Source organism: Talpa occidentalis, unplaced genomic scaffold (genome assembly GCF_014898055.3).
Source record: "Talpa occidentalis isolate TD23 unplaced genomic scaffold, MPIMG_talOcc4v2.1 talOcc4.7, whole genome shotgun sequence".
In the NCBI taxonomy this organism is placed as follows: Eukaryota; Metazoa; Chordata; class Mammalia; order Eulipotyphla; family Talpidae; genus Talpa; species Talpa occidentalis.
In genome coordinates this window covers 39,311,729-39,329,851 of record NW_023605083.1, presented here as the reverse complement: position 1 = coordinate 39,329,851, position 18,123 = coordinate 39,311,729, and the positions used below count along the sequence as shown (strand labels likewise).

The following is an 18,123-nucleotide window of genomic DNA, read 5'->3' as shown; positions in this document are numbered from 1 at the left end:
ATACAGAATACATGTGTGCACACAGTGCATATGCAACCAAGTATCACTCAGTGCAAAAAGGAACGAAATTTCAATATATGGCACCAACTGTATGACTCAAAAACACGACTGAGCCAAGCGAAGTGTTCCCTGCCTGGAGGACAAGCGCCACAGGGCTGCCCTGTGCCAGGTGCCAGACTAGGCGGATTCAGAGACAGAAAGGAGAGGAACGGTGACCAGGAGCAGGAGCGGAGGGGGACAGAGGAGGTCGGGGTGAGGGGAGAGAAGAGGGGTAAGGACTGTTTTTAGTGGGCACGTGTTTATGTGGGGGATTATGAAAAAGGTTAGGGGTAGCTGGTGGGGACGGCTAGACAAAATTGTAATTATAGCTCATGCCAGTGATCGTACACTTACAAATGGCCAAAATGACTAATGCTATAATGCTATGCTATGTATTGTTTGCCACAACGGAATGTAACAGTAGAGCCATAGTTTAGGACACAGTTTTTGAAGGTGCTGCTGCGCGCTGGTGGACAGCCGTCCGGCACACTCCACCCAGGCGTGGCTCCCTCACTCCCCGACGGATCACCCTGTGTCTGGGGCTCTTCAGCCACCCTAGCCTCCCTGACTTCCTGTCCCCCAGCTCCGTCTTCACACGTCTCATCTTGGCATCTGCTCCTCGTGGACCAGGACTGACACCCGGGGAGACTGAGGCTCATTCACGGAAGCTCACACACTTTAAAAAGCTTTTTTATTAAATTCAATATCCAGAAGAAAAGAATGATTTTGCAAGCATCCTGGATTTTTGCAGGGCTCTTTTTGGCTATTACAAAACACACTGAGAGTGGCCCTGTTCGCTGCTCGGTCTCCTTGAGGAATGGACAGTCTGCAAGGCACTGACCGGTGGCAGGGGCGGGCTGGCCTGCTCAGGCTGCCAGCTGAGCCAGCGCCCTGTCCAGGGGGTCCACAGACCAGTAGCTGTCATCCCAGCCGAGGAACCAGCCCACGAAGGAGGGAGGCTCGAAGCCTTGCTTCACGACGGTGATGGGGGTCCGTCTGTCCCGGTTGGCGGGGTCTGTCTCGATATATCGCTTAGCTGCAGACACGTGCGGGGAAGAAACCCAGGATTTCTTAGTGCCTCCCTCCCAAGAAGAGGCGGTTCCAGCAGGAGTTTGTGAGGATGGTTTCTGTCCTACTGTCCCCACAGTCTACCCCAGCTCTGGGCACCTTAAAGGCCACCACACCCATGGACTCCTCCCCCACCCTACCCAGGAACGCAGAAGGGACAGAGGTGAAAACTGAACCTCCTGCTTCACAAATTTGGTCATTTTTCTCTTGCCACCTCCCCCTGAAAGATATTAAAGGATGAGTTTTGGGGTTCCCTAAGCAATTCAGAGCAATGCAGTTTTCAGGGGCCAACAGCCAGACCCTGGGCATTGTGGGAGCCGAGTGGGAAGTGGGGAGCAGCTCATCATCTGTTCCTCCCTTTCCAGCACATAACCCGAGGGTCTCTGCAGGAACCAGTCTATTCTTTCACCACCGGAGGCAGAGGCAGGACCCAGGAGGAGGTGGCCAGGGTGAGGAAGTCCCGGCCCACTGTCACAGACTCCCAGGCCCGCACAGGAAGCCACTCCCACCACATCTCACAAACCAGGCCCCAGGGAGCATGTTCTCACCAGAGGTCAAGGCTTCTGTCTTTTCCTCTTCTTGCGAATCCTTTCCAACCCAGACAAAGACCTGGAGTGAGAGGTGAAATGAAAGAGTCTGAGGAGTGCTGGCCGACCGAGGGAGAAACCCGGAGGCCGCAGGTCCTACAAGGGCTGGGCCCACAGCTGACAAGCCCACGGATGAGATGGGAGCAGAATTCGCAAAGAGGTCACCTTTGCCTGCTTCCCCATTTCTATTAAGCAACAGGCAGGAGGGAATGGGCTCAGAGTAGGAGCAGAAAGATGGGAAGATGGGCCTGACCTATGTTCTGGAGGCAGCAGGCATGCGGCATTTCTGTCCACAGATTCTAAAGATTAAGGAGCTCGCTGCCAGTGGGAGGCTGTTACTCCAGCTACAATCTTTTAAGGTTTCCTGGCAACTGACCACCCTTCCAGCAGCCTTCTCTGACTGCTCCGCCCACAATGAGCCTCCTTGCTATGCTGGTAGACATCTTTTTAGACAAATTTAGCTTCAGACCCATCACTTGGAAACCTGAGGATCTGGCAACTGTGGGCTGCTATAGTCACATGGGCAAAGCTGAGCAGCAGCTGTGGCCTTTAGATAGACAGTTCCAGTTTGCCCCAGGCTCTACCACTCCTCATGTCTCCCCATCCCTGCCTGCTTCCCTTGTTAACAATGCCAACAAGGTGACATTGTTGGTGTCTCAAACACCAAGTTTGAAATTCCTCTCTACAAATTCATGAGTAATCCCTTTTCAGGGACAAATGAGGGGTCAAACATAGACTCATTCATTTATTTATCCAACAAATATGCATGGATAGTCTGTTACATCCCAGTCTCTGGGTCTGGGCCAACATGGGTCTAAAGTTAGGAATAAAAATGACTTACTTACCACTACCACCACCATTCTGAGTATTATAAGTTTCATGACTTACCATATAGATTATATAACATATAATCTATCTGTCTGACTTAATCATCTATATTTTAGGTATGTCTATAATAATATTCAAACAGGTGGTGCAAGGGGTTAAGCACCTGGTGGCACAAGGGGTTAAGCACCGCACTATGAAGCAATCTGCAGCCTCTGCAGCATGTGTTCTATCCCCAGCCAGCCAGAGAGCAACCCACATGGCACAGCAGACCTCTCCTGACTCGCCCACTGCTTCCCTCAGCCAGTCTGCCTGTTCTGTTCCTGTCCCTGTCTCTGGTGAATCCTCTCACTACCCGCATCTCTGGCCTATACCCTAGTTCCTAGTTCTTGAATGCATAAATAAATAAATCTTTTAAAAAATATATTCAAACAGTAGCTGTCATGACAATGAAAGTGGTGCTCCTATTTTTTTTTAAAGATTTATTTATTTATACAAGAACCGGGGTACAGGCCAGATGCGCGGGAGGGCGAGAGGACTTACCAGAGACAAACTGGGGAACAGAACAAGCAGACTGACGAAATACACTGCTGAGGGGAGCAGCGGGAGAGAAAGGAGAGGTCTGCCGCGCCATGTGGAATTCTCACCGGCCGGCCGGGATCGAACCCACGCTGCAGAGGCTGCGGAGAGCCCCACAGTGCAGCGCTCAACCACCTGTGCGATCAGGGAGGCCCAGTGGTGCTCCTGTTAACAAATGTTCTCAAGTGGAAGCCCTCATTGTATTTATTCCGCTCATCATAGAATTCCCTACACCCCAGCATTTTGCCAGGAAGACAGTGTTACTTAATAGATGTTGCCAGAATAACAATAAACAGGACACACAGCCAATGGCGTGATCAGGAACAAGAGCAGAAGCCGCAAACATGGTGGGGATTCCAAGAAGCAACCCCGTGACTGGGGCGGGGGGCCTCATGCCTGCGTGGATGCTGTCCACAGCCTTGAAAACTCTGGGAGAAGCCACTTGACAGGAAGGGTCATTGACTGCTCCCCTCATTGGAAGACAAGTCCTGCGAGGGCAGGGAGATGTCTGCTGTGTGTACTCAGTCTCCAGCATCTAGAACAGTGTCTGCCACAGAGTAGGTGCCAGTTGTTTGCTGTCATTCATCCACTGAATGAATGACTCAATCAGTCAATGGCATTTTCCTCTGCCAGATCCTACACAATAGTCTTTCAAAGGAGGTGAGGCAGAGAGAGGCCAAGGTCCTCTGTCAAAGACGACGGACTTCAAAACCTCCAGATGACGATGGATGATTTATGCCTGTGTATGACATGCTCCCAAGTTCAACTTCCTTTTCCAAGACTTAAAGTAAGAGTTTGTATACCCCTAAGGCTTGGGAGAACAAGCTGGTCACCTCATTTGCACTGGCAGTTTGCCGGCTGGTTTTATCTACAACTTGTGGGATTATGCACGGTAAGTGCCACTGTCAACACCTGGGGTTGCCTCTTTTAAATCCTGGCAACTGGGATGAAAGCAGGAAGTCTAGCTCCTCTCACTGCCCAGGCCCCGAGGGCCTCGTCCTGCTGTCCTTCACCCACCTGGTCCCAGGTGTCCAGGAGCATGACGTCATCAGTGGCCAGGTCTTCCTGCATGAGCTCTCCAGGGACCTCTTCGATCTGGGAAGGAAGGTTGGAGGTCCATGAAACACCCCAGCAAGGGCCTTCCTCCATTTGCCCCCAGGAGGGAGCTGCAGAGCCGGCTCCAGACAACAGGGGGCTCCTGCCTCAGTGCTGAGCCATCAGCGCTTGCTCCAGCCCCACACCTGCCACCTATACCAGAGGTACCTGGGAACCCGCCCTCCAGGGGAAAGCAGAGGTCATGACCTCCACAAGGACTCACCACAAAACGTCCGATCTTGTTGGAGCAGGCAAAGAGGCGAGGAGGGTGGGCGTCCATCTTCTTGTCCTTAAGCCGTGGGGACGTGCGGTAGGCGGCCTTCCCACCCAGGGCCTCCCAGAAGCTGTCTGTGAGGGGAGTCCACACCAGTCACCAGCTGACACCCTCCCCCACCACCCAGCACTTCTTACCAGACAGGAGGACAAAGCCTGCCCTTGTCCCAGCAGCTGCTCCCAGTGCCAACCCTCCATCTTAAAGTCCCAAGAGGGAAGCGACCCGAGGGAAATCACAGGTGATGAAACAGGCCCGCAGAGGGCAGACTTGGCAGTAACACACAGCCAGGACTACGTCTAGCTTGAGACTGATGACAGCACCGCGGACGGGGAAAATTACCCGTTCCCCACTTGACAAATGAGGTGACTGAGACTCAGAGAGGTCAAGCAGCTCACCCAACATCACACAGCTAGTAAGTGGTGGGGCCAGGATGCAAATCTCGCCTGACTTCAACCCCCACTTCTTCCCACCATACCTCTGCCTGTACCTAAATATAAAGTCACTAAAATTAAACAAAATTAAAAACTCAGTCCCTCATTCTCAATAATTCTCGCCAGTCACATTTCAAGGGCTCATCAGCCACAAGTGACTGACTTAGTGGCCACTAAGGTGGATTTGGTGGCACAGGACATGTCCATCTTCTCTGAAGTTCCCATTGGCAGTGAGGGGGCTACTGATCCCCAATTCTGTTAAGCATCAAGCAGGAGGGAATGGGCTCTGAGTGAGAGCATAAAGGTGGAAGCAGAGGGAAGATGGGCCTGACATGTTCTGGAGACAGAGCAGGCGTGCGGTGTGGCATTTCTGTCCATGGGGAGTCTAAAGCCTATGGAGACAGCTTCCCCTGGGAAGCCGTCACTACGCCTACAACCTTCAGGGCTTCTGAGCAAGGGCCACCACCCCATCCCCTACCTTCCCCGCCGCTGCTCGCAGCTTTCCCCATCTCCTGGGAGCCTCACTCTCATGACCCACAGTCCTCATTTTCATCCAATTTACTTTTACTTAACACACCTTTGGGACAGGCACTAAGGAGCAGCAAGGATATGAGCCCCCAAATAGAAGGATGGACAGGAAGGAAGCCTGAGCTTACAGTCCCCAGGGCACAGCAGAACCCATTGTCCCCGGCTCCTACCTGGTTCGCTGCCTTCTGCCACCTGCACAGGTTGGGCCCGCAGCACTTTGAGCAGCTCCTGGGCTCCTGTTTTCTCCACCTCACTGGCTCCTGTTCCCACCCACAGGTAGGCAGCCGATGGGGTTTTCAGGACAAAGGCATCATTGGAGTTCAGCGCACCAGCCTTGGGCATTATCTGGGAGGGCAGTGCTCAATTAATGGGGAGCCAGATAGAAAGTCCTCAGTTCCCTTCTCACAGCCCAGGAGTCCCTGCAGTAGGTCTCAGGTGGAGACTTGGAGGAGTACAACCCAGTACAGGGCACAAGTTTTGGACATTGAGTGGCTTAGTTGATGCCCAAGCATCACTAATGCACTAAAGCTAATCAACATGATTCTAGAATTCTGGGTTGCATTAACAAGTTGAATACCCAGAACAAAGGAGGTGATAGTTCCATTCTCTTCTAGGCTACTCAGACCATCTTGTAGGATTATTTCTGGTCTGCATCTTCTATCATGAAAGAGAGCAGCCAATGGGGATGTAATCAGGAACAGCATCCAGACTGTAAGGAGTGGACTACCTGGGAGGTAGTGAGCTGCCTGTTGTGCAAAGGGGTGTGCAAGGGGTCTGTGCATCCTTGAAACAAGGAGAAGTCTTCAACTTGCTACCAGGTCAGGAAGCCACTTCTTAACTTCTCACCAACCCCATCTAATTCTGTGCCCAGAGGGCTGCCTCTCGAGGCTAGAGGTTTCAGGGAGCCCAATCCCCACTGGGCGTTACCTCAACGGCACGTGTGGCTCCAGAGCTGCTGGATCGGACCTGGAAGAGGCGGGTACTGGCAGGGGCCGTCTGTCCAGTCTCACGCGAGGTGCCACCCTTGTAGATGATCATGGGCTTTCCACCAAATAGGCTCATGAGGTGGGCGGGCTCCTTGCCTTGGACCACACGGCTCTGGCAGAGACGGGGGACAGCAAGAGGTGATGTCAGTCCTTCTCTGTGGCACCAGGCTCACTCCCGGGTCCAGCCAGAGTGGCCCGGACCCACCCCCACAAAGGAGGCCACCCCATTGTGTCTGTGTGTGGGGAGCCTGACCGACAGCCCATTGGGCTAGGCGGGGAGACAGGAGTTACTGGATGCTTAGAGACGGGTCTCTTGCCTGAGGTCCCTCGGGCATTGCCTTGCCCCTCCCCCTTGCCATGAGGCCCTGCCGTGCTGACCCGGAGTCCAGACCAAGACCAAGAGAACCCATGTTGCTAATATTCCCTTAAATGGAAGCCCAGGGGCTGTTCAGGGACATTTTTCCAGGATGGTGATGTCAGCCCAGGGCAAGAAAGTCAGGGATGTGGTGAGAACGTAGCCTTTCAGATCTGGAGCGACCCCTCCTGCACAGCCAGGGCACCCCAGAAGCAGGCTGCAGTCAGGGGCGGGAGGCTGAGGCCAGGATATACCACACCTGCTCCTGCCTGTGTGCCCCCTCTTTTCAGATCCCAGTCTGGCCCCCACTGCCTAAATCTAAAAGAGAATCACACGTGTGTGTTGGGTCCTTGCGGCCACTTCCCAGCATGTCCTATCACTGGTATCACCATAGCCACCCTGATGGGGACAATCTGGGCATGTGTCTCAGCTTCTAAGGTTCTTCCTGTGAAATGGGGCAAAGAAAGCTACTCTCAGGGGGCCTCCCCTGGTGGCACAGGAGGTTGAGCGCCATGCTGTGGGGCTGCCCTCAGCCTCTGCAGTGCTGGTTCGATCCCTGCCTGCAGGCGAGGGTCCCACATGGCACCGCAGACCTCTCCTGTTGCGCCCGCTGCTCCCCTCAGCAGTGTATTTTGTCAGTCTGCCTGTTCTATTCCCCGCTGTCTCCAGTGAGACCCCTCACCCTCCCGTGCATCTGGCCTGTACCCTGGTTCTTGTATAAATAAATAAATCTTTAAAAAAAAAGAAAGAAATCTACTCCCAAGGCTGCCGTCAGGATCAGGTGAGCTAGGACGATGGCCAGCCCACTCAGTGCCCAGCACCCAGAGGGCCCCAAACCCAGATCTGGAATCCTTCCCACTCTACAGGTAGAATGGAGGAAGGAGAATTCTGTCTCCTTTCCCCCAAATCTCTTCAACCTGACTCTGCTGCCCTCCAGGGCCCCACATTGTAGCTAGAGAGACCCTTGAGACCCCTGAACCCCTCAGCTCAGTTTACCTTTCAGCAACATCCCCTTATTCTCAGGATCAAGGCATCATCCCCACCATGGCTTCTGGGTAGCCTGGCCCTCCTGAGCCCCTGTCTAGACTCCTGTCATGGCACCTGCCTTTGCTCTAATACCCAATGCCCACCCCCCCACCTCGGGGCCTTTGCATATACTCTGCCCTCTACCTGGGAGGAATGAGCTTTCCTTCACGCTTGACCTGGCCAACTTCTACTCATCCTGTTTGGCCCCACCTGAAAAGTCCCTTCTTCAGGAGGGCCTTCCCTAATCCAACTAGATCCTAACTGGTCTCTTTGTCCTTACAGTTAACGTACACACATACAGACTCTATTATGGAGCAGACAAGGCTCTAAATGCTTCACAAATGTTAACTCTTCATCCCACAGCAATCCTGAGAGAAAAGTGCTGTTATTATCCCCAGTTTGAGAAGGCAGAGGCATGGAGAGGCTGACTCGCCCAAGGCCCCCCAGAGGGGAAGAGAAGATTCAAGGCTAACACGCTGGCTCCACAGCCACCCTCTGAACTGTTTTGCCGGGTGCCCTCCCCTGCTGCACTCTCACAGCATCATTTTCACTCAGTGCACTGGGCACAGTGTATGATTACACACTGTCTGCATGTGTGTCTGCTGAACGTGAGCTCCCCCAGTCTGTGAGCCCCATCAGGGCAGGGGCAGGTGTCTGTGTTCATAGCAGCAGTTGCAGTGCTGGGCGTGAGGGAGCCCGGTATACATGGGCGGGGGATGGGGGGTGGGTAGGTGGAAGGACAGTCAGAAAGATGAGATGCATAAGGTCCATGGTGCGGCCCAGGGGGCAGTGGGCTGGACTCACCTGAACAGGGGTTCCTCCCAGCTCCTCATCCAGCTGAGCAGTCAGGATGGCAGACGCAGCGACCTCATCCTGCGTGGACTGGGCTCCCTGCCTGCAAGAGGAAGTGACAATCAGCACAGGGATGCCCCTAAACCTGAGTGTCCCTTAGCTCTGGGCCCGAGACCCTCACAAATCTCCATATTATGGGTAACGACACTGAACCACAGAGAGGGCAGATGCTCAAGACCCACCAGACAGGAGCATCTACCCACCATGCCACACCCTCAGCTTAGCATGGCACCTTTGCACTCCCCTGGGGCTTCCTTGTTCCAAGTGTGTCCTTGTGGGACCAGCTGGGCAGCCCACACCATGCAGCCACAAACACAGCTGCTCTAAGACACAAACCCGTGACACAGGCAGATGGCAGGGACCTTTCTCAGGGTGAAAAGGTGCGCCAGGGAACAGCAAATGCGACAGGAGCACATTTGTAGATTTAGGCCCCATGGGCGTGTGCAGTGTCTGCCTGGCCAGTGCAGCTGTCTTGAGAGCAGAGACTAGGGGTGGGGGTGCTTCCTGCCTCACCTCTTCCTATCCTGTCTCAATCTCCCATAATCACCACATGTTATCTGTCCAAGCAAACAAAATCAGATAAATGGGTGTGCTGATGCACTGATTCTTTTTAATGCCTTCCTGTGAATTTTTTTATCACACATATGTATTTCCAAGTCAAAAAATGATTTTAAGCTGTTTTTAAGTCTGAGGTTGTTAAATGGAGAAGCATTCTAGCAAACAACTGACCAGCACTCTTCCAAAGAATCCAGGTTATGAAAGAAACTGTCACAAACTAGAGCTGGAGTGACTAGATGCCAAGTGGGAGGATTGGTAAAAGTCAAGTAAGGTCTACAGTTTAGAAAATATTACAGTATTGCATCAATGTTAATTTCCCGGTTTTGATCATTATACTATGGTTAGATGGGACTTAGAAGGGGTTGCATAATAGTTGTACTGGAACTGTTTGTGCTATTTTTATAACTTTATAGTCAGTCTAAAGTTATGTCAAAATAAAAAATTTAAAAAAAAATCCCAGTCAGTCATCAAAATAATTTGAGTTGGTAGAGTAAGGGCAATACAAGTTAAAAGCACACTGAAATGCCATATTATAAACTCTAAGGTTGGCAAATATTCAAAAGCTCAGTAACATGAGCTGGGAAACAGGTTCTCACTCTTTGCTGGTGGCAATGCAAAGAACTATCTGTCAAAGTAACAAACGTATTTACTCTTTAACCTGGTAATCCTACTTCTGGAAATTTACTCTGTAGACATTTCTCTACACATTCAAAATGATGTTCATTTAAGACTACTAACTACAACAATACTTGTCACAGGGAAAGAATGGGCTCAATTCAAGAATGCATCAGCAAAGAATTTGCTAAAAAGATGACCATATAGCCACAAAGGGAATAGTATGCAGCTATGAAAAGAACAAAGACACTCTACTGACAAAGACTAATCTCAAAGATATTAAGTTAAAAAAAAAAAAAAAAAAGCAAAACATAGCAATGCACATAGGATGGTATCCTTTGTGGAAGGAAGGAAGAAAACTAGGAATATCTACCAAATTTGCTTATATTTGCATTAATAATTACTGGAAAGGTGCACAAGAAACAAACGAAAGGGGTTACCCAGGACAGAGTAGGGTTGGAGAATGGTGTGGAAAGGGACAGGGTAGAACAAAATTTCCGGATACCTTTTTGCCCACTTTTGATTTTTTTTAGCAGGTGACTATATTTTTTATTTTTAAGGAATTAAAGGTAATTTTTCATTAGAAAATGTGGCAGAATAAGCACCTGCATGTGCAGTGCTTAGCATGGAATTGGGGGAGAGGTTTTGTCTGTGCGTTTCTCTCTATTCACAGCATCTCTACAATGGGCATGGACAACTTTCCTAAGAATAGTTTCAAAGCTGTTTTGAAATAAGACAAGAGGTGTTTCCTGTAGGTCAGGGTGTTTTCCATTAAGAGTGTGACCGCCCCACCTCAGGCTGCCCTCAGCCCTCCTCACCTCCCTCCCCTTGTTGCCATGCTCAGGACCCAGCCAGTGCCCCCGCCATGCTCCCCCACTCAGCACAGGACCCCAGGCCCTCACCAGTTGTAGATGATCTGCCCCTGCCGGCCGCCGTGACGGTAGTTGTACAGGATGATGTAACTGTCACCCCCGTAGAACTGCCCGTATGTGGAGGGGTCCACGGGCACTTTGTTGGAGCCTTCGATTCTCCAGATCTGCCAGAGCAAAGCTGGGCTCAGACACAGCACAGCACCCCCACCCTTGACTCAGGCCACTTCTGCAACAGGAAAGGTCACGCAGAGGCGATTGTGCTTGGACTCAGAAGGAGGTTAAATAATTTTCCCAAATCACAGAGCCACTAGGATTCTGACGCAGGGGTCTCCAGATCCTGATCCTGCACCACTATTCCTTCCCTCCCCCCACGCCTGCCAAGGGCTCCGGGACTGGCAGCTGTGGGGTGGTATTGAGAACGAGCTAGGTTCCAAATCAGACTCCACTCCATTAGAGGTCATGCAACCTTGGACAACTTTGCTTCACCTGTATGAGCCTCTCAGTTTCCTCATCTGGACAGTGGGACTCGTAGGACTGCTGCCTAGCTGAAGGGGATCAAGTGAGCTCATGCAAGTCCAGCAGTGCCTAGCACAGGGTGATAGATCTGCAGGGGGCGGTGACGCTGGTTATTAGACTAGTTCTCTGTATCATTACTGAACTCATCATTTTGTTGTCTGGATGTTCTCGATCACCTCCAGGGGCAGGGCCAGCTCTACTAGGTAGGTGACCTCAGAACCGGCAGGTCTCTGCGCCCTGGAGAGGCCGCTCTGTAGCGCCATCTGGTGGTTCTGCAGAGACACTGAGCCTCCCAAGGACCAGGGAAACAACCCCAGAATCTGTAGACCTTGAAAATTCTTGAAGGCGATAGAAGGGGATTAAATTTCATTTTACAGGTGAGAAAAGTGTGGTCCAGTGGGGTTAAATAACTCATCCAAGGTCTGACAAGACTCTTCCCTGAACATTTTCATTGCATTCTCCCCTCCCACTGAGCGAATGAATGAATGACAAAAACAAAATAATATATAAAAATTACTACTTGCTAGTCCTACCTTGAGGGATGAATCTGAGCTTGTCAAAAGCAGACCCCCACCTCATAAACCTCTCTGAAGCCCACCCCCAACCTTTCCATTTCACTGTGCCCTTCCTGTTGTCAAGGTCGCCTTCATTGCCCTAGTTCAATCTCTTCATGGGTCTCTATCTTCATTTTCCTGCCTCTAAACCATTTTCATGGTGATTTTCTAAAGCACAGAACAGAGCCTATCACATTTCTGCTTTCAAGAAAAGAAATAAAGGGCCTCTTTGGTGGCGCAGTGGTTGAGCACTGGGCTGCAAAGCTGCCCGCAGCCTCTGCAGCGCCAGTTCGATCCCTGGCCACTGGCGAGGGTCCCACATGGTGCATAGACCTCTCCTGCCGCCCGCAGTGCTTGTATAAATAAATAAATCTTAGAAAAATAAATAAACAAAAAAAAAAGACTTAACATATCTTAAAAAAAAAAAGAAAAGAAATTAAAAAAAACACACACCGGCACCCACTGGCTATCGGGTCAAATGGACGTGAGGGCCTGGCCTGCGGCAGCGGTGCATCCCCAGGGCTGCTCCTGTCTGGGATGTTTCCCTTCCCAGCAGCAAACTCCTCGTCCTCTGAGACCCAACCCCAGGGCCCCATCTCTGAAGACGGCAGCAACCCTACGGCCCTTCCCATGTTGCCCTAAGGCCTGTGCTCACCTCCCATCTTCCGCCGGCCACCCAGGTCTGAGCAACGGGCCATGGCCACGCTCCTCTTCCCTCCCAGACCAGACACCTCTCAGCGGCTGGGTGGTGTCTATGCCCCTTGCACACAGGGGCTTAGGGTGTGATTATTGTACAAGTAAGTGAGATGAAGGAATCTCATCTACCCAAACTAGTCAAAACCTCACTGACCGATGTCCTCCAGAAAGCAGGGGGCAGTGCAGGGGCCGCAGGGAGCGAGGGAGGGACCTGGACCCCGGCCCCCCCGGCCCTACAGTACCTGCTTCTGGCCGGAGCCATCGTCATCCATGCCGTGCTGGGCGGCCATGGCGGTGGAGGTGTGCAGGGTGGCGGCGTCAAAGGGCACCCGCTCCACATTGGCAATGTGGCTGGAGAGGTAAGCCAAGCCTGGGCCATCTGTCTGGTCGGGATCCCTCCAGTTCTTGAAGAATTGCTTGAACAGCGGGGTCTCGCCGCCATCGGGAAGGACGGAGACCTGGAAGGAAAGGGGATGAGCAGGATGTGGCTGGGCTCTGAGGCCCCTGCAGGGTAGGGGCCACCCCACAAGGGTTTTCGGGGGAGCCTCAGATGCCCGGTCCACCCAACCAAACCGGACCCATCCTCACATCCTACCTGGCCTCCAAGACTCACCTGGGTCTGCCTGGAGTAGCCCATCTTGGTGATGAAGTCAGAGGCTGTCTTGAGGGAAGCCTTCCTCTCCTCCATGTTGGCCTGCTTGCCTGTAGGCAGCCAGAAAAGGCAATGGAAGGTCAGGGGCCTGGGATGAGTGCAGCGCCTTAGCAGTCAATGGTTCAGAGAAAGCAGCAGTCACACCTCCCTACCTATTCTTGTTGACTGAGGACAGCGAAGGGCAGAGGGCCCCTGAACTGACCACTGCATGAGCACCCAGGGGTGCAACGGGGGACCCAGCTGATGAAGGCAACCGCTTGGTCCACTGACTGAGCATCTGGTGCTTAGACTCTGTGAGATGATCTCATTCAATCCTCACAACCCTAAGTTAGCAAGACCATTATAATCTTGTCCCCATTTACATGTAGGAAATGAGGATCCGAGAGAGTTAAGTAACCTGACCAAGACCACTCAACAGGTGGGAAGGCGGCAACCCACACAGGCCACCTGATTATTGGGAAGGGGTGGGGGGTCTCTGCACAGTCTGAAGTCCACCCCAGCCCTGAGGGCCTTCCTCTGCCTGGACAGATGGTGCCAGGCCTCAGTCCCCAGCCTTCTTACTACCAAGGCCAAAGGGCCCAGATGATGATGACGATGAAAATAATAATAATAATAACAAAATAATAATAATGGCCATGACAGCTCAATTTCTGAGCACCCCCACCCCCGCCATTCTCCACCCATCCATGGCCTCCCACCCCTTCTGCCCCTTCTGCTGGACTAGCCAGGGAGCACGGGGAAAAGCAGCCTCAGAAACATCTGAGTCCATGTTTCCCAACAGCCTTCCCCATTAGTCTCAAGACATTGCAGAGTCCCCGGACCCCAGGTCACCTTCATGAAATGGTCCAGCATCTATTAACAAGTTAAAGGCTCTTATAAGTCCTGCAATAAACAATCCTGTTGATATTATTTAACCCCATGGTGTCCATAAAATTATTCCACCATAGAACTGTTCCTCCTTTTCACAGATTTGTTTTTACATGATACCAATTAACTGGTGTTCCAACATACTTGGGGCCCAGATAGGGAATGTGGGACCCAGAGAGGGTAAGCCAAGAGCCCAAGATGGCACAGCAAGTCATTGCACAGGCGGGCTTTGGCACATAACTGCTGGTTTCCATTCAGGAGGCAGCCCCACTGCCCCGGGGTCCCTGGGACAGTGTCCCCTCCTGAGTGAGCCTGAGCCGTTTCTGCAAGGCTGCAGACGGGCCCGCCAAGTGGGGGAGCCTTTCCCTGCCCACGGTACCTTTCCAGACAAAGATCTTCCCATTGCTGCCGTGGTCCAGGATGAAGCAGTCCTCTGACTTCAAGGCCCCCTGGGCGAAGGGGTTCTCATCGGCCACGAGGGAGACCACCATGGAGCCAGCGCTATTGGAGACCTGGGGGGACAAGCACGGGGGTGGCTGTGAGTGACCTCCACACTTCGGCCGGCAGGGACACACCAAGCCAACATGGGGGCCGCCCACCTCCCAGCACCACCCAAAGGACACCTGGACCTGCGCCGTATGCCCTGAGGTGCATTCAGGATCCTTTTTCCTTTTCTGCTTGGGGGGGAACCATGTCTGTGACTCTCAGGTGGGTGGAACACGGGTGCAGCAAGGGGAAGGGGCAAAGTGCAGGGGGGACTGTATCGTTGGCCGAAAATATACTCAACCCCAGTAGTGAAAAAATAAAGTGGAGACAAAAACAAAAGTAAAAAGGGCTCAAGTCAATGTAGTATCCTGGGTTGGAAGCCGGAGTGAAAAACAGAGGGATCGGGGCCTCCCCTGGTGGCGCACTGGTTGAATGCTGGGCTGCGAAGCTGCCCGCAGCTTCTGTAGCACCGGTTCGATCCCCGGCCACCAGCGAGGGTCCCACATGGCGCGCAGACCTCTCCTGCTGCCCGCTGCTCCCCTCAGCAGTGTACTTCGGTCCTTCTGCCTGCTCTGCTCCCTGCTCTGGCTCTGGTGAATTCTCTCACCCTCCCGCGCTTCTGACTGTACCCAGTGCATGTATAAATAAATAAACAAATCTTAAAAAAAAAAACAGAGGGATCAGAATAAAATCTGTAGCGTTGAGCCGAGGTTAATATCTTGCTGTTGACAAATGTACCTGGTTATGTTGAGATGTTAGGAGGAAGCTGGGTGAAGGGGGTATGGGAACTCTCTGTATTATCTTTGCAATTTTTCTATAAACTTAAAACTTATTCCAAAATAAAAAGTTCACATACACAAAATTTTAAGTGTGTCAAGTTAGTTAAAATTTAAAAGACTGGTAATAACCAGTGGGTAAACGTGTGCTTTCAAATCCCTGGTGAGGGTACCTCGGGGGTGTTTGTGAGGGGCAGTTCATTAATATGTATGAGAACCTTAAATAATAAATGGCCTACACGTAGTGAGAACTTATTATGTGCCAAGCACTGTTGTAAGCAAATGCAATAACCCAGAGAGTCACAGTCTCTGATCCTGGCAGTGCCCACCTTAGCTCGACCCTCATCCATTCACAAGGGAAATACACACAGAGGTGAAGTCACTTGCACAGCAAAGAGGAACCAGCGCTGGGGTTCAAACCCCAGCAGGCTGACTCCAGAACTGATATTTTTAATTGCGGACTATTCAGCCTATGAGGCAGCAAGCCACGTCTGGGATCCTGCTCTAATGCCAGACTTAACACAAATGTAGAGGAATCCTCTGCCATTGAAAAAGGAGAAACCGGGCCTCCCTGGTGGCTCAGGAGTTAAAGCCTCAGCACTATAGTGTTATCATTAGCCGCTGTGGCATGAGTCTGATCCCTGGCCAGGGAGCTACCCACATGGCACAGCAGACCTCTCCTGTCTCGCCCGCTGCTCCCCTCAGCAGTATATTGCAGTCAGTCTGCCTGTTCTGTCTCTGGTGAATCCTCTCACCCCCTGCACCTCTGGCCTACACCCCAGTTCTTGTATGCATAAATAAATAAAATCTTAAAAAAAAAAAAGAAAAAGGAGAACTGTCCTAATGTCCCTCACTTCGGGGTTGCAGACAGTCTTATGTTCACAAAGCGAACACCATGTTGCTTTCTAAAGGGTCTGTGGATGTCTAGTAAAGAAAGGCTTCCCGGACCGCAGTGAGTGGAAAGAAGACCCCAGAAGAGCACCCATAGTTTAGATCCATTCATATCAAAGAGGGATGAAAAAGGGAGTTAATAAGACCCAGGAAGATGTATCTGGACGTTCCTTCTCCAACACGGTGACCCTGTAACCATGGTAACCCATGGGGAGGGTGAGGAAGAAAGGCTGATTCTTCTAATCGAGCAATGTTACTTTAGTAATGAAGAAGCGACAAACAGGACTCATCTTAAAGTAGTCAGGCAGCGCTGACTTTTCACAGCCCCCAGGACTGCTACTTTCTTCACATGAACGCGCATTATTTTATAATCAGAAGAATGTAGTTTTATTTGGAGGTGATGAGACCCTGCATCCCATTTTTGTTGTTATTTTACCACAAATAAGCGTCAGGCACAACGAATCTGCCTTGGGCTAGACCAGGCTTTCTCCCCGAGCTCAGCCAACTGCCCCTTCACTCACATCTCAGTTCAGATTTAAGTGACAAGGAAGAGATGACAGATGAAGTTATTAACCCACACCCCCACACACGCCCATTTCCTAAGTCACCTTGCTATCAGTTTTCTCTGGGGGATCCCTGAGGCCCTGCACAGGTGACCCTACCGACACACATGTAAACTGGACACAGGTGTGCCTGCGGCTGGCTGCACCTCCTTACTCTTCGTCAGAGTCGTCCACTCCACCTCCCCGCCAGGGGGCTCTGCTTGAGGTCCCCACCCCGGAGCTTGGGCAGAGCAGGTCTCCTGCCTCCGGCCCCGCCCTGACTCTGCACCCAGGGGACCGGGGCTGAGACTCACCTTGTAGAGCTTGGCCATCTTGCGGTTGCTAGCGTCCACCTGGGCTGTGTCTTCGGTGCCTTCAGGCAGAGTGGGCTTGGGACCCAGCACCTGCAAGAGGTGGAGAGGCAGAGAAAAGGGAGGCTGTTAGCTCATGGCTGTCTCCTAGGCTCCCCAGCAGGCTCCCCCCAAGGAAGCCAGGAGCATGCACACACGCACCCTTGGTGACCCTCTGCACAGGAGAGGCCTCTCCAGAGACATCTGCATCTGTTCATACCCCGCTGCATGCAAAGCTGAACCAGCTCAGCCTGCCCAGGCTCTCCCACCCTGTGGCCTGGTCACGAGGAGCTCCTTGAGATGCCCCCGCTCCTCTGCCTCCAGGACCGTCCTTCAGGTACTGGCTCTGCTGCAGCCTCTTGAGAATGACTACAGCTACTGAAGCGTTTAAGAGGGCCCTCCTAGCCCCCATGGTAGGAGACAAGGATTATCACTCTCATTTTACAGAAAAGGACAGTGAAGTCCAGAGAGCTAAAGGAACTTGCCCATACAGTTGTGAGGTGGCTAAGGCAGAATTTGAACCCAGACCCCTGTGACTTTAGAACCTATTTTCATTCCTCCATTCTGCCTTCCTCAGGCTACTGCTCCTCCCAAACCATAGTTGGTGGGCTAAGCTCCTCCACTTAATAATCACCTTCCATTCTTCCTAAAAACTGGAACTCAACATCCCCAGACAAGCAGGAGCCAGGTGGCATGGAGCAGAGCAAGCTCAGTCTCCTCCTTTACCTTTGCCTCCATTAACATGTCCTCAAAGCACAATGGCTGCAATGCCACCATGCAGTTGACTAAATGTGGCATAAACTACCACGGATGGTCAGAAGAGAAAAGAGGGATTAGGGCTCAGTTGTCTTTTCCTGATCTGGCTCCAGCACTGTGTTTGCCCTCTGGAGATGCCAAAACCCACATCCTCAGCAACTTTGGAAGGTCTGGCCCTCCAAGCTGGAGGGTGTGGCTCACAGCCTGGCACACACCAAGTCCTGGGGTTCAGCCCATCTCTGGAGAGTCGTCAGGGAAGCTGCTCCTTCCCATTTCCTAAAGAGTTCTAGCTTAGTGGAAAAATAAATTCACCTCAAAATTGCTACCAAATGGAAGAATAATGAACA

The 18,123-nt window shown here is 51.9% G+C and overlaps 1 protein-coding gene across 3 annotated transcripts in view; it reads right to left on the bottom strand.

Moving 5' to 3' along the window:
- Positions 1 to 694: 694 nt before the first annotated feature.
- Positions 695 to 18,123, bottom strand: part of GSN (gelsolin) — a 53,702-nt gene continuing 36,273 nt past the window's right edge. For 2 of the 3 annotated variants that reach the window (XM_054688579.1, XM_037495185.2), the window contains 12 exons: positions 16,985 to 17,074; positions 14,355 to 14,487; positions 13,070 to 13,158; positions 12,699 to 12,914; positions 10,721 to 10,854; positions 8,598 to 8,688; positions 6,354 to 6,524; positions 5,597 to 5,771; positions 4,417 to 4,541; positions 4,116 to 4,193; positions 1,656 to 1,716; positions 696 to 1,075 (listed from right to left, as the gene is read on the bottom strand). In XM_054688579.1, coding sequence (XP_054544554.1) covers positions 906 to 1,075; positions 1,656 to 1,716; positions 4,116 to 4,193; positions 4,417 to 4,541; positions 5,597 to 5,771; positions 6,354 to 6,524; positions 8,598 to 8,688; positions 10,721 to 10,854; positions 12,699 to 12,914; positions 13,070 to 13,158; positions 14,355 to 14,487; positions 16,985 to 17,074 — 1,533 coding nt within the window. In that variant the 3' untranslated portion in view covers positions 696 to 905. Of the gene's footprint in view, positions 1,076 to 1,655; positions 1,717 to 4,115; positions 4,194 to 4,416; positions 4,542 to 5,596; positions 5,772 to 6,353; positions 6,525 to 8,597; positions 8,689 to 10,720; positions 10,855 to 12,698; positions 12,915 to 13,069; positions 13,159 to 14,354; positions 14,488 to 16,984; positions 17,075 to 18,123 lie in introns of all 3 variants that reach the window. The other variant, XM_037495183.2, reaches the window with a different exon arrangement.